The sequence below is a fragment of the Ciconia boyciana genome, chromosome 5 (genome assembly GCF_034638445.1).
Source record: "Ciconia boyciana chromosome 5, ASM3463844v1, whole genome shotgun sequence".
Classification (NCBI taxonomy): Eukaryota; Metazoa; Chordata; class Aves; order Ciconiiformes; family Ciconiidae; genus Ciconia; species Ciconia boyciana.
In genome coordinates this window covers 391,625-407,378 of record NC_132938.1, presented here as the reverse complement: position 1 = coordinate 407,378, position 15,754 = coordinate 391,625, and the positions used below count along the sequence as shown (strand labels likewise).

General features: G+C 54.3%; 1 protein-coding gene and 1 long non-coding RNA gene across 13 annotated transcripts in view; one reads left to right on the top strand and one right to left on the bottom strand.

The window, feature by feature from the left end:
• Positions 1-14,617, bottom strand: part of DCTN1 (dynactin subunit 1) — a 63,215-nt gene extending 48,598 nt beyond the window's left edge. For all 9 annotated transcript variants that reach the window (XR_012042434.1, XR_012042435.1, XM_072861105.1 and 6 more), the window contains exons 1-3: positions 14,390-14,617; positions 8,484-8,562; positions 4,477-4,508 (exon numbers count right to left, since the gene is read on the bottom strand). Coding sequence is in view for 7 of the 9 variants with exons in the window: in XM_072861105.1 (XP_072717206.1) it covers positions 4,477-4,508; positions 8,484-8,562; positions 14,390-14,617 (339 nt within the window). In the remaining 2 variants the exon portion in view is untranslated. The remainder of the gene's footprint in view (positions 1-4,476; positions 4,509-8,483; positions 8,563-14,389) is intronic.
• Positions 1-15,754, top strand: part of LOC140651552 (uncharacterized) — a 39,477-nt gene that overhangs the window by 4,067 nt on the left and 19,656 nt on the right. For 3 of the 4 annotated variants that reach the window (XR_012042439.1, XR_012042437.1, XR_012042436.1), the window contains exons 2-4: positions 13,232-13,775; positions 13,877-14,829; positions 15,058-15,411. This is a non-coding gene — a long non-coding RNA (uncharacterized lncRNA). The remainder of the gene's footprint in view (positions 1-13,231; positions 13,776-13,876; positions 14,830-15,057; positions 15,412-15,754) is intronic. The other variant, XR_012042438.1, reaches the window with a different exon arrangement.

Sequence of the window (15,754 nt, the reverse complement as noted above, 5' to 3'; positions counted from 1 at the left end):
ACGTTCAGGTAAATTTAAACAAATGCAAGATGGCGTAAGAGAGGAAAGCAGACAACAGAGCTTGTTTTCAGCCCTCCCATCTACAAGCTTCACTCCAGTGTCACTGATCCACCTTCCACTCCCCCAGCACAGAACCTTTTGAGGTGCCAGGACGTATTCAAAGGAAAATAAATTCGCTCAATGGTAGCCGTGAGCGCTTGCAAAGAAGAGTTAACCAATGTGCTTAGCTGACTGAAACTGGAATCCCTGGGGAGGAGAGATCCCACCCCAAATCCAGCTCCCACAAATACCGCTCGCTTCCCACGCTGACCCGCCTTGGATCAGGCACTGCGAAGGGAAGAAGCTGCTGTACCCAACTGTTGGGGTTTTTTTCCACATTTCTTGTAGGTGCACTTCCACCATGCCTCAGGTCACAAAGACCGCTCACGACTTACAGTAACATGATGTTTTGCTTTTAAAACGCAATTCTTGATCACACCAAGGCAAAGCCCTGCATCAGCTGCTGCCCTAAGGATGATTTTTCGTGGCGGCAGGGAGTTTATGCAAGCGTGCTGGGAAGAAATTGCATTTTATCCAAAGCGTGCTGGAAATTTTCTCCAGTTTCTTGCCACTCGGGGCCCCCTCCACCCACGGGAAAGCAGCTCTTTTCCTCATTTTCCGAAGTCCCGATGCCACAGCCCGGTGGAGCAGAGGTAACAGCCTCTCGGGTCCAGCCGTGAAGGAGCTGGGGTTTCAATGCCAGGGTCTCCCAGGATGCGGGAGGAAGGGGGAGAAGGCACCAGGGATGATGGTCTCGAAGCAGCGCGGCGGTCGGGGCTGGAGCGTGCTCCCCGCGCCTGCTTCGAGACCTGCCGGTAGCACCCGGGAAGGGATGGGCTCTCGGGTGCTTTGGGCAGCAATTTGCCCTAGCGTAGGTGGGCTGTGGGGCAACGCTAGGAGAGCAGGAGAGCCCAGGGTGAGCCGGTGGTACCTCGACACCTTCTTGCAAAGCATTTGTCGTTTTCATATCCATGGGACTCCGCGGCCGCGCAGGCCAGCCTCATCGGCTCTCCAGCCAGCCCACCTCCCAGCAAAGCCCTTTCCGACTTTCCTCGTTCCTCTCAGACACCTCTCTCGGAAGCTGCAAACGCAGAGCTGACAGGTCCTGCCTCGGAGGCCCCCAGCTTGATACCCTGCCCTCCTGGGCAGAAGTGGGAACAGGAGCGAGCGACACGTCAGCCAACAGCGGCTAGGGAAGGGCCAGCGAAATGAGAGGCACTCCCATTTCTGTGGGATTTGCACCCAGAACACGGCAGCCCGCCCGTGAGCCGCAGCAGCCTCCAGAAAGCCGAGCTCCCACACTGCAGTGCCCACAGCCTCCCACCCGGCTGCGGCTGCAGAGCTGGCCTTCAGGGGCGTCTCAGGAATCAAGAGTTCTTGGCTGGTTTTCTGGTTTCAGAGAACACGATGCGGTAGCACAGAAAACACACCTTTTGCAGCAGTGTTAAGCAGGCATTCAGGATGGGAATCACCCAAAATACTGCACGGCAGAGGTTTTACTCTCAGAAAATAGCAGCTCTTCCTTAGACAAACTGTGACAATGGTCACTGTATAGTGAAGCCAAGACACGTATGGATAAAGAAAAAAGGATCGAGAGGACCGCAACCAACGGCGGTGTTCTCCTGCAGCCACCTCGGGGTCTGGGGAGCTTGGACGGTTTTCGAGGGGCAGGAGGTAGCCCCTCTGGGGAAGGGACGGGCTGCTGCCACGCTGCCGTGAAGTTCTCCACTCCCGATTGCTCAGGCTCCGCTAACGCCGCAGCCTGCACACAGAGGGGTTCGCCCACCACAAGACAGGATTCCCCCCGCAGTTCCTCACGCTAACCTCCCTAGACTCTCGCTGCTTGGACTGCAAACCACTTCCACATCACCTTCAGCAGATAACCTCAGCACCCTTTAATAGGTCGGACAAGAAGCGATGCTGGAGAACGCTGGCCCTAGAGCTCGGGCTTTGCACGAGGGGTGTTGGTTTGCCCCCCACCCCTGCGGCCCCTCGGGAAGGAACGAGGCCCTCCGCCTCTCGGAGGCACCGGCAGCGCCTCAAGAGGCAGCAGTTGCTTTTGTTCCCTCCTGCAGGGTGCTTTAGGCTGGCTCGAAGCCAGACTCCTCCGCGTTTGATCAGGCTTGCGCGCAGGCAACCGGGACCCTTCGCGGTGTCAGCACATACCCTGCAGGACTAACCCCAACCCGCCCTGCGGGCCCCGCGCTCGACAGGCAGCCAGCCTGCGAGCCGCATGCCCAACAGAGATACCCGTTTGGGCTGAAACACTGGGCAAGTGGCTCAGAGCACTTTTCCGGCACCTAATTTCCATGTTTCTATGCAGCAGCTCCAGGGAGGAGCTGTGTCATCCAGGCAGGCAAACAGCAAAGCCCGAATTCGCCTGTCACTAACACGCAAGGCGGAAGACAAATCTGCATATGCCCATCACAGTGGCGTCACTCCGGCTACCTTCGGGAGCCCGCCACACCACGGACAGTATTTGAAAGGAGGCAGGATGTTAATTTTGAACTCTAGCATTTTCCGTAATGACAAACCAGACCGAATGCCCCGCAGCGCAGCAGCACGTCAAGCAGCAGCATCCCCAGCCCAGAGCAGCCCTGAGCTCCATCTACCAAAACGTTTTGCTTCCAGCAGTGGCCAGCACCAAATTCTCAATTTCTTATGCAGAAAAAAAAAAATGTGATGCTTACAGACTGAAGGTACCATTAGGTATTTAATCTGGGGTTTCTTAAACGTGCTGGGTGCAAACCCTTTTGGTTCATCTCCTTCCCTGCAACCTTCTCGGGATGTGAGCAGCATAAAGAATTTAAAGAACGATTACTACTTTGGCATCCTGATTTCACGAATGCTAAGATCTTTTTCATTTCATAAATATTATATTTATCTTTCATTACAAATGAAACAATTTTAAAAGTTTTCTTCCAACGCTTCACGACTCCCTTTTGCAGCCTTTATTTTGAGGAAGGGCGGGCTGGTCTGGTGAAACTGTTCAGTTTCACCTAGCAACTCGTGTTTTAATTCCAGCGTGTAATTAAACCAGGAGACTAAATGTTATGCACCGCAGGCAGAGAACACAAGAGGAAAAGATGCCACTGGTGCCAGGGGCCCTGCAATGGAAAAGGCCAATGAGAGCAGACACGCTGGTAGGTAAGTCATGCCCCACTCAGCAGAAAAAGGCAATCCCTGCAAAATCCTCCAAATCCCTGTGATACGAGATGGGGGGTTTCTTCTCCGCCCTCTACTCTGGCAGTCAGCTCGACGAGGCACAACCTCCCGGGCATCTGAGCCCGGGTAGCCCCCGGAGCACCTCAAGGTGCTGGTCCATCGCCCACGTCCAGCTGCGGCCAGACCCCGACGCGGCACGGGCTGACCAGGACCCAGCGCGTGGCTCTGCATCGAGGTGGGGAAACGTCTTCCCACTCCTGGTAATTAGCTGAAACTTCAAAGCACGAGACTGGGCTCGCGAGCTGCCCTGACGCAGAACGCAGGTGTCACGCAGACAAGAGGGCAACGTGGAGGAGCCCCTTATCTCCGGATAAGCTGTTTTGTTTCCCGCAGCTGCCTACGCGCAAGATGGACCAGCCTGTCCCCAAGAAACATCCAGCTTCTATCCCAAAGCACACACAAAGCGAACTCACTCTGTCGCCCGGCACCACCACAGGCTCCTCAGTATCCACGTACATGCACGGCCATTTTTGTGGTTTTGACCTTAAGTACTTATTTAATTGTGCTTGTCTGGGGGTCAGAAGCATTTGAGGATAGGTACCTGCTCCAATTTGCTGTTACTTGGGAAATACCCATCACCTCTGGATACAACATGTACCCATTTATGCCTCAAGAGTCACTGAGATTCCTGGATAGAGATACTCAGAAGTGTACACCGTTTCTCTGTAAGCCGTACGTATAAGCCAGAGAAAGCTAATTTCAAATACCCGGAGGAGTACACCCTTCCTGCAGGATGTAAGGGTCGTTATTTAAAGGAACACAGCCAAGAGGCACGCAGGGCGTGAACGCTGCAATATTGATTGAACTTAGATAAAACGTGCAATACAGGAAACTGTGCTGGGGGGTTATTCCGCAGTAACTTACTGGTTTCTGGTCATTAGTGGAAAATTACTTTTTATACGGCCTTGTTTCCCATGGGTTTCAGAAGAAATGCACTTTACCACGGGTATTTTTATTATAGAGCACAGAACTGAAAAGGACTAAATGAGAGACAGGCTGGCAAAACTCTGTCCTTTCCGTGGGTTTTGTGTGTGTGTGGGTGTCTCCAGGCGCTTTTCCTGCAGGGCTGAAAAAATGGAGCTTTTAGAGAGGTGATAAAAGTTAATGAAGAAAAAGCAAGAGTGGCATGTGCAAGTCAGCCTCTTCCACTAATCACACGCTGCAAAGGGGATTTGTTTCAGCAGCCCGCAGAGTCACGGGCTCGGCACTCACCAGTTTGCTGGCTTTGGCGGCGTCCGCGGAATCTGTAAAGAAAAAACAGAAACAGAACCATGAGCTTTGGCCCAAAGGACGCCTCCGGCCTGGCCCGCATACCAAGAGTCTCTGCAGCCCAGCAAGCGCCGAGGCACAGCGGAAGGACCCTTTACGCGTGTTCTTAGGGACGTGGGCGTGAAGCAGAGACCGCACAGCTCTGGATACACCAGGAAACGGTGGGACAATGGGGTACGGGCTTGGAGGAACAGCGACTCCCTTATTGGGCCCGCTGGCACAGTCCGAGAAAGCCAAACACGCAGACACACGCGTCAGAACTGGGTCAGGCCACGCTGCTTGTCTTGAGTTTAATTACTGCAAGTCTGAGAACCGACAGCCACCTTCAGAGCACGCTCTCTGTCGGAAACCCAGGGCAGTCAAGCGGTCCATACGACCACACCTAATCAGCTGGATTCCAAATGAGAATCTAATGTGCATATCAACAGAAATACAGGTCCAGAGACCACTTACGTCAGGCAGCAAAACAAAAGGTTTCCATCCCGGTCCGTATGCGGTCAGGAATCTGAACACGCACGAGGCAGACGTACAAGAGACCACTCAGAAACGTTCCCAAACTGACCGGCTGCAGCTCTGCTCCCTCTACTCTCCACCTCAGCCCAGGAAAGCTCCCCGAGGGGGGCATCCACAGCCCCAGGCCCGCAGCCCTGACGGGTCCCAAGCTCAGCAGACAGGTCCTTCCACTTCTCGGAGAGCAAACCTCCTGCACGCGGGCAGCCACCAGGAACATCTGCCGACAGTTCAGCCGGGGGCCTTCCCCCGGTCGCTGAACTCGGGGGGGGGTGCTACGAGCTGCTCCCACTTCATCATCCCAACAGAGGACGGACGAAGCGCCCCGTTACAGAGCCTGGCCGTTACGGCAGGACATCAGGTGCCAGCACCGGCCTAAACCCCGGTGCTCGAGCAAACCCGCCTCCCCCAAATTCAGGATTCCTCCCTTGTTGTCTGGGTTATCGGTGCGCACAGCTGGACAGCACAGCGAGTGCCGTGAACATGAGCGTGGAGGAACCAGATTGCATGATCCTGGCTTACGTGCATCAGAGATGCAGGTGACCACTGCGGGTTCGGCCAAGTTACAGCCTTTGCTCCGTTCCTGGATGTCTGGTGGGTCCACGAGCAGCTCACAGCCGCGGGGGCTGCCTGCCCCCCTCCTCTCCCAGCTGCAATTCCACCCGGGTTTAATATTCCCACCCCGACAGTAAATGCTGCAGAAGCATCTCATAAATAAAAGATAGGAGCCGCCTCCGCTGCGCTCCTCACACCTCTGCTAGGCTGGCAGAGGAAGGTGCTGATCTACGGGACGAGCAACCTCTGCATCGCCCACCGCAGTCAGACTGCAGCACCGGCGCTGCCGTTTCCATGGAAACTCCCTGGCAGCAGCCACATCCCAGCGCCCGCATCCCCACCGCGGCCAACGCCGGCCGGCCGGCCTGGGCTCCCTCTCCCGCTGCGGCACCCCGAGGGGGCTGGCCCCCCTGGACCTGGCCAGCGTCCACCCGCCGTGCCGCTGCTGCGCGTCCCGACCCAGCGCTGCTCTGGCACGGCCCCTTCGCTCACCGGTTCAACCCTCAACGACTGACTCCAGCTCGTGTGTGCGTCCCACCCCCGCGGGCAATGCCCCCTCCCACGGTACCAGTGTCACCCCACGGTACTCGAGGCCAGCGTGCAGACAGCAGCGGGAAACGCTGGTGACACCCGTCCTGCAACCCCCAAACCGGAGCTAAACGCGCCCGTTTCCCCTCCTGCGTGGCGTTCGCGGGCTCCTGCCCTGAAACGGGCTGTGAGCGGCAAGGGGCAGAGGAAGCAATGCTGCGGCTGCACACCCGGAGGGGGAACCTGAACTGCTGGTGTTTTATTCATTTCTGTACTTGAGTGGAAGAACCAGCGGCTGGAGGGGCCAGAGCGTCACCGCAGAAGTTCAGTGAACGCTGCTGGGCAGCAACAACAAACCTCAGAGTGCACTGAGAAAGGAGAGGCAGTGCTGAAAATACCACAGCGGTGTGCTGTGAGTAAGCAGCCACGCACCTCCGGATGCTGCAGTCACTGCGGGTCGCCCCAAAGGTTTTAGAAGAACCAGAGACGACTCTGCAGTAGACACGGAGACCAGAGCCTTGGGAAGACTTCCAGATAATGAGAGGGGAGATGGCACAGGATTTGAACACTCCTCGTACGGACACACACAGCTGTAGTGAAATTAAAAGGCAGTAACCTTTGCCGAAGAGCCACGCTAAACCCGGAGGTTTGGCTTGTCGCTTCTCCCAAGGTTCCCCGTGGCCACGTCGTTAATGCATTTCTGCTCTCTGCGTTCCCGTCTGCCTGCTCAAGGAAGCATCAGCTGCCACTGAACTCTCAGGACATTAAGCGAGGGTCCAAAGAGCACTTGTCTTTTCTCCCTAGCTCCTAATAACCGAGGGATGAGAAAAGCGACAGCAGACTCCCAGCGCCGGAAGCCTTGTGGCTCTTGCGCAGGTTGGGCGCTCAAAGGGGCGATGGCCACCCACACACGTTCCAAAAGCCCAGACCTACAGGAGCAGCAGGGAAAAAACGCTTGCACGGCTCCACACAAGCACCTTATCCTAAACGGGTACGGAATTGTACCAAGGAAAAGGGAATTTTCAGCTGGGAAGTCTGAATTGAGAGAGAGTGAAAAGATCATATAAACATTAAGGAATATTTTCATTTACTATTAATATCAAGCACATACAGAGAACAGGCTGAAGCTGCACGCGAAAGGCTGGGCTTTCGAGCACTCTGGGAAAAACAACGCTCGCCCTAGTATACTAAGCAGAAAAGTTTCCATTTTTTTGCATTAAACCCCACCCCTAAATTAAAACTGGCTTGCTTCAAACGCTTCCCTGTGCAGCTGCACATGCTAATCAGAGGATGCAAGGCCGAGGGGAATTCAAGTGGCTGGGCCGTACCAAACCCAAGCTCCCCGCAGCGGCAGCGAGCTGTTGGAGCCTGGAGCTCCCTGCAGAAGGTGAAGGCAGCACGCCAAGGGACGTGAATGCCAATTCAAATTTCCCTTCCACTCATGGGACCAACAAAATTAACGTCTCATGGGAACACCCCACTTCTCTGGCTAATCATCACCCCCCTCTGATGCCTTCGGGCACGTTTTATGCGGCTGAAGGGTTGATTTCATTTTGCCAAATAAAGAGGAATTTTAATTTCTACTGGCCGGGAGAGGGGAAAAAACAACAACAAAAACCCCAACCCTGTTCTGAACCGTTAAGCATGTGTTCAAAGAACGCTTCACACACAAGAAATCCCCAGCTTGGCACACATCGCCGACAGACCGTCCAGGACAGGAAGCTATCAGAGCTTTTTCCGCAAGCTCCTAGGATCCCCAATGTACTGCTACATAATTACTCCACAAAAACAGACCTCCAAGGGAGGCAAGCCTGTCAGAAGGAAAAAAGAGCAACCCACAAGGTACCAAACAAAGCGAGCTATTGCAGAGCGGCCTGACAAGGGGAAAAGGGGAAGGAATGCTCAACGCCGAGCGGAACGCGTTCACTGCCAGAGCGGCGGGAACGAGGCACGGCCTCGAGCAGCTAGTGACCTGCAAGCTGCAATTTCACAGCGTCAGAGCGGTTCAAGTCTTCCTTCCACATGGAGAAGGATTTCCCTCTTGCTTCCCGCCAGACAGACTTTCATGGAAAGGACAGAACTGCCTGCAGCAACTTTTGCATGCGGTGCTTCCTTCTGCGATCCCCAAAGACTACGCCGGACCTTGCAGAGAGGACACCGGGAGAGGGGGATGAGCCAGGGGAGGTGAGCGCGTACCCGAGCCCAGGACAGAGCCCCGGCATACCTGCTATCGCCCCTCGGCAGCCAGCGCCCACCTCCCCGGCGCGGGGACCCCCGGTGCCTGTCTGGCAGTGGAACCTCGCCTGGTCCAGACCGAGGGAGAGACGAGGTTTTGAGGCAAAACAGAGCAGCCGTACCTCTTTTGGGGACTTTCAAGGCAGCAGATTCTGGTGTTTCTGGGGACGTTGTATCAGCTCCATCTTCAAAGACCTGGATCTGGAAAAAGAATAACAACTATTGTCACAAAAAAGAAAAAAAAAAAAAGAAAGAAAAAAACCCCCACCAAACGCATAAGCAGAATGTGCTCAGAAGACAGGTCCATTTTGGTAGCAGATTTAACCGGTGCAGACTGCATTTTTTTGGTACAGATTTTTAATGTAGTCATTCAAGCCCAGCTACCCGACCATCCTCCTTCCACAGACTTCCTGAAAACAGCAAGGTATTCTTTATTCACATAGGGAATAAAGAATATTCACATAAGGAATAAAGTCAAAACTCAGGATTCGACAGCCCGGAACATCTTTAACAGTTCCACGATCACTCTACACAGCAACCAGTTCACGAACCTTGGCCTGACAGTTATTTTAAGTTACTGACACTTGACAGAAAGCTCAATTTTTATTTTTTTGAGTGTTGTCGTAGCAAAAATTATTTTAAAAGTCTTCTTTCTCTTCATAAGGAAAACTGCCTTTCTCTGAAACGAGAACTCCAGTGGCTCGGAACGCAACACAGCCGACAGAGCGGGGTTGTTTTGGCTTTTTAATCTGAAAGCTGCCCGGCTCTCTAGGGAACCGCAGGAGGCACAGACAGGAATGCTTCCAGGTTGGAGCCGTGTTAAGCTATCTGAGGGTTGAAGGTTTAGGGCTATCTCCTTGTTAACTATTTTTGCACACATTTTTGCCTGATAAATAGAGAAAACAATGCTGGGAAGGATTAGATCACTTCTTGAGAACCATCCCTTCACCTTAAAAGATCAGCACTGCCTGAATCGTTCCTGACAGGTATTTACCTGATCCGTTCCATGAAAACCTTAAGCCTGGGAGTTCAGTTTAAAAATAAAAATAATCTGTAAACCTGTCAGCCACAGCTTCCATTTTGGGAAGATGCCCAAGCACCAGGACCATACTCTTAAATTAAAAGAAGCAAGGAGACTGAGCAAAACTATGCCACAGAGATCGTGACAACTGCAGCAATGCTGAGAATACTCAAGCCACGGCTTTAAAAGTGAGGACAAGGCGAGTGCCCCTGGGATCACGCTGAAAGCGGGCACCGGTCCCAGGCAGGCACACCCGCTCTCCGGAGTGACTCGGCAACGCACCGATTTTCACAACTTTCCCCTAACCCCAGCAGCACGACAAAACCAGACCCCAGGACTACGGAAAGGGGATCCCGGGGGACCTGCTGCGCCAGGCCACGCACAGGAGCTCATCCAAACCATGGGTGGGATTTTGAGGGCTCTTGGGGTTCCCCACCAGGTACAACCCAGGTGGCAACACCAGACTTGCCGGGAGATGGCCAACAACAAGAAGGTGGCAGGAACCAGCACCGGGCTTGCTTTTGGGTTAGGCTGGAGAAGTGCAACCAGGTACGTGCTGTGCTGCAGCAGCAGATTCGAGCCGATGAGCTCCTCTGCCAAGCAGGAGCAGAAAAGCAGCTCCACTCGATGTCAAAATCAGTGATAATGTTTCCACGCACCATAAAAGAATACTCATGTGCAAAATGACTAGCCCAAATACAAGTCCCAGGCAGGCAAAATGTTAAGGTTGCCAGAAGATAACGAGCAAACACTTGGTCGGAAATGCCCGTCCGTGTTGACACAGCTGCCCGAAACAGTGCTCCAGGCCCCCGCCAAGTGGAAAAAAAGCAGGGAGGGGACAGTCAGAAGCAGAGAGACAACAGCCCCTCCCTGGCACCCGCCCTCGGCACGGCGAGCCGAAACACCCCGGGGCTCAGTCCCGCAGCCCGTGGCGGTGAGTGCCTCCATCTCAGCTCTGCCGAGCTCCAAGCTCCCCGCGGCCACCTTCCCTCCCCTCCTGCTGGCCAGGACACCCAGGAGGCTGCGGGCGGGGGCCCAGGACACTGAGGGGACAGCGTGACATGGCTACGGGACGGCAGCTCCGCCGGGACATGTTAACGTCCCTAGAGCTACCACAGAGCCTCCACCCCGAAGCTCTCTGCCGACTCTCAGCTAGAGATACCCACCCTGCTCCCCAGGGATGCTGCTTCAAGCACGGGCGCAGCGGTGAGAAAGGGTTTGCTGATTATTTCAGTTCTTTTGGCTCTCTCCTTCCCTTTGAGCAAGGCAAGGCATTGCTGGGACGCACACCTCCGCTGCCGCTGCCACGACCCGAGCGGTCTGGAGCAGATGCACCGCATGGGCTTCATCCTTCCCCAGGAGACGAGCACTTTGTGATAGCTAAAGCACAGCATCAAATCCCTGTGCGGGATCTACTTTGACGATTGCATGAAATAGAAAAAAAATTTACCTAAAATCTTTGAAATTTTCACATCGGTACATTTTTAAAGCTGAAATCCCACAATAAATTGAAAGACTAAGAATACTGCTAGGCTTTACTGATGCTGGTATTACTGGTGCTCATTTTTCGAGATATATCTTTAAGTGCAGGGGAGAAGAAGAAGTTACTTAACCTTGGAAATTCTTAAAAACACTTTACAAGCGTTTAACAAGATGTGCTTGTATTGATGCAGATGATCTGCTTCATAAGCAATGAGAAAAACATTCCTCATTCACAAATCTTTTCCTCCCCCAAAAAAATGATTTATTATTGACATTCAGTGGTCTGACACCGTACGTAACCACAGGTACGCAGTGCTGGGGAGACAGAGAAACGACATACGGGAGGAAGCAGCAGACAGATTTACAGCAGAGAGCACAAGCAGAGCGTTAACTCTGCTGAAAGGCAATCCTGCCATTTTCCTTTTATATCTTAAACCCGGTTCTTGAAAAATTAATGCCCTAACCATAATGGTCACTTAGGTGACCGGCCGCCCACACCCCGGGCAGCTTCCTCCGCCACCTCTGCTGGCGTGCTGGCCGGTGCAGGCTGACTCGCTACGTGCTGGCCGGCCCTGGGAAGCTGTGCTCCGCAGCAAGAGCTGGAGAAAAAGGCTGGAGAGCACAGAGCCGTGGCCCTGCGCCCGTTCGGCGGCTGCTGCACGAGGCAGGCACGGGCATTGCTGCGATTTGCAATCCATGCTGGATGCGCTCCTCAAAGACTGCGCTCCCTGCCCTCACCAGGTTCACCCTTCCACGCATCGCAGATTCAGAGGGACGGTCAGCGCTACCAGCGCTGGTGCATCTTCTCCGCACGCGCACACCAGGGATTTGCTCTTTCGCAGGAGAGAGCGGGCAGAGACAAACTACTTACCGTCGCCATGGAAAAGCAGCTTATTTTTAAGCAAACCGTGTGCTCCTCAGCCGGGGACATGCGAGACAAAGACCCCAACCGTTCCAAAACCAAAGCGAGAAAGGGGAAGCGCAGCGAGAGGCGGCTGTCGGACCCTGGAGCGAGCCTCAGCGCTCCTGCACGCCGCTCCCTCGGGCCCGCTCCTGCAACCCAGCAGGTTTTGGGTCCCAGGAGAAGACACTACAGAGCACCCTTCTGTCTGACCCACAGACACCCCCGTGCAAAGCCATACACAGGAACCTTTCCACCACCACCCTGCCATCGCCAGCAGATGAGATCACAGAATCACAGCATCGTTTGGGTTGGAAAAGACCTTTAAGATCATCCAGTCCAACCGTAAACCTAACACCACCAAGTCCACCACTACACCATGTCCCTCAGCACCTCATCCAAACGTCTTTTAAATACCTCCAGGGATGGGGACTCAACCCCTTCCCTGGGCAGCCTGGTCCAGTGCTTGATAACCCTTTCGGTGAAGTAAAATTTCCCAATATCCACCCTAAACCTCCCCTGGCGCAACTTGAGGCCGTTTCCTCTCGTCCTATCACTTGTGACCTGGGAGAAGAGACCGACCCCACCTCTCTACACCCTCCTGTCAGGCAGTTGTAGAGAGCGATGAGGTCTCCCCTCAGCCTCCTTCTCTCCAGGCTGAACAACCCCAGGTCCCTCAGCCGCTCCCCATCAGCCTTGTGCTCCAGACCCTTCCCCAGCTCCGTTGCCCTTCTCTGGACACGCTCCAGCCCCTCAAGGTCTCTCTTGTGGTGAGGGGCCCAACACTGAACACAGCATTCGAGGTGCGGCCTCACCAGTGCCGAGTACAGGGGCACGATCACTGCCCTAGTCCTGCTGGCCACACTGTTCCTGATACAAGCCCAGGATGCCATTGGCCTTCTTGGCCACCTGGGCACACTGCTGGCTCATATTCAGCCGGCTGTCGACCAGCACCCCCAGGTCCTTCTGTGCTGGGCGGCTTTCCAGCCACTCTTCCCCAAGCCTGCAGCGTTGCATGGGGTTGCTGTGGCCCAAGTGCAGGACCTGGCACTGAGCCTTGTTGAACCCCATGCACTTGGCCCCAGCCCATGGATCCAGCCTGTCCAGGTCCCTCTGCAGAGCTTCCTGCCCTCCAGCAGATCAACACTCCCGCACAACCTGGTGTCATCTGCAAACTGACTGAGGGTGCACTCAATGGAAACGCTGACCTGCCCACGCCAGCACCGCGGGTCACGCTCGTACCACTGCACGTCCCAGACGGCTGATGGGTGCAGAGGGCCACGCCACGCCTGGAGCTCAGCAACTGCTCACGTATTCCCCCCGGGCTGCCAGCACTGGCATTTCACAAGTGCTCGATGGGCTGCACCGTGTGCTGAGCTCCTCTCCAGCCGCCCGGTCTGGGAGCCGCACGTCCTCGTCCTGCAGACCAAACCTTTTAATCGTAAACTACTGATTTACTTTTCCAGCTGGCAGGCGAGGCTGAGCGACGGACCAAGGAAGCCAGGCCCGTGATTCCCAGCAAAGCAGCCAGCAGGGAGCATTCACTTCTCATCGGTGAACCGTTACCCCCTGACCACGCGTGACCTGAAGGCCCTTCTGATGGCCAGGACAGGGGATGCTGGGATCCACCCCAGGACTCCTAACCCTAAAACCCCTCATTTCGTGTTCAGCTTCCCCCACGCTTCCTCAGTCGCCCACTGCCAGCGTCCTGGAAGCGAGTCACCCCGTCCGGTGGGGCAGCAGGAGGGGCTGTGGACCCCGCACACGGGGAGGAGCACGCTCTGCTGCCGAGATGCTACAAGGTCGAACTTAAACCAGTCGTTTCGTGCCAAGGAAGGAGGAGAGGAGCTGAATGTCTCTCACCATGACATCGTGCCTGGAGCACACCAACCCGTGGGACTCAAGAACAGTGTCACTTTTCTGTGCTCGTGCTGTTTGAAGATTACACAGAGGAAATTAAAATGGAAGAGACTTGTTTGTACATAAACGAGCTCCTAGTTCCTACCTATGGTACGTGAATAGCAAAAGCTCAACAACTAAACCCAAGCCACGCATTTCATATACTTTAAGGTAAACATTATCTAATTAAAATTCTCTGACTTCACTTCCAGGTAAACACCCAGATATTGGTCCCAAACTTCATCTCCTACAGATGACGTAGCCGATAACTCTCCGAGGCAGCACACAGCAGGCAGACTTCACTCTTCCTTTTGGAGGCAAAAATAAAAACATTCCACGCTCTCTGGAATTCACCAAACTTTTTTTCACCCAATTAATCTGAAAATATTTCACGATGACCCCATAAACTGGGCTAATCCAAACACTCAAGGAAACGTGCGGCGAAGCTGCGTGTCAGACTGGAACGAAGCACAGCTCCGGCGGGAGCACAGCCGGGCGAGGCTTCTGGCTGTCTGTGCAGCGGTTCTGTTCCCTCGCACGATGGAAGATGGAAAGTCCCAGAAACTTCGCTCTCTCTGGGAGTGAAGGAAACTTATTTAATCTCTCCCCATCGGGGTGCAAAGGGCCATTTTCCTCTATTTAACCAAGCAACCGTGAGCCACACGTACCTGAGACAAGCCCGGCAAGCAGAGCCCATCGCAGGGCACGCGCAGAGGGAAGCGTACCTGTGACTGCCGCACGAAGATGCCGTGGTTTTCCTCACAGGTGAAGTATTTCCTGCCCTGCACGGTCCCGTCGTTCTTGCCCTTTGCTTCATCCAGGATGACACCGACCCACTTCCCCGTGGCAAAGAGGGTGGCACCGACATAAGCCACGGTACCCCGGTGCCCTTTCCCGATGACTTCGACTCTGGAGCCCACCTTCAGGGGCTTGCTGCTCGCTTCCACGCTCATCCTGGTGCCGGTGCCGGATGCCTGACGACAGAGAGGAGAAGCACAGCAAGTTAAACGCAGCTGGTGCAGACAGACGGACCCATGGGTCAGACGCCGGCTGTCTCATTCCCCTCCCGCACCCTCGCCCCGGGCTCTGCACGGGGCCGCCCGCAGCCCGAGGGGTCGGTCCCCCTTCGCCTCCGCCGCCCTTTCCTTTTGGGAGCTGGCAAGAGGTAATTCCTTCCGTTACAGCTGCCAGACAGGAATCACAAACAATGGCAAACCGCCATTAACTACTACTCTTCAGCTTTTAATAGACACTCCAGACTCACAAACCCAATTTATAAGTTTTTTATAAGCTTGGGGAGGGGGGGGAAGAACAAAACTGTGAAGCAGCAGATGTTAGCACAGTCATATTTGCCTTAACCTATACTTGCTCCGTCTTTTTTTCATCCTATCAGAAACTGCCCACAGCTTTCCAGCCTCTTGCATTACACGCTCAGGAACAGAAAACCCATTTGTGATACGGTTTACTTCCCTACCCCGTTTTATTGTCAGGATTTAAGAGGAGCTGGTGGCCCACCACCAGCCCACCCACCCGCAGCAGCTTCCCAGTGCGTTCATGGGACCCCCCTGCGCCAGGACTCCGGGGTACCGACGGTCACAGCGCTTCCCACCAGGACGCTGATGAGCAGAAAATATTGGTGGCCAACTCGCGGGCTTTCAAGGCATTGAAACATTAATCCACATCGAAATTTCAGCATGCATCGTTAGATTTCAAGCTCGCCATCCCCGACACGTACCGCTCCATTCAGGTAAAGTTAACCGCGTTGATCAATTCTTTTAGAGAGCGAGGTGACGGGCATGAGGAACTCCCTTAAACTGTAGTGGCCTGAGGTGCCTTAAGACTGATTAAGTTTATAAGGGGGGGCCAGACAAGTAAGGCGTTGGGATCTTCCCCCCACCCCCAATGCCTCCTCCTCTGAAATAAGCCCAAGTAAAATACATGAAGTTTATACTATATTGCCACCGAGCTAAATTAACTACATATTTGTAATTGTTTAAAAAGCAGTGCTATACTACCAGTCCCTCCTCAAATGCCGATGCCTTTAAAGGCCTCCTGCTTTTAAACCCCATGAAGAAGGGAGGGGGACGTTT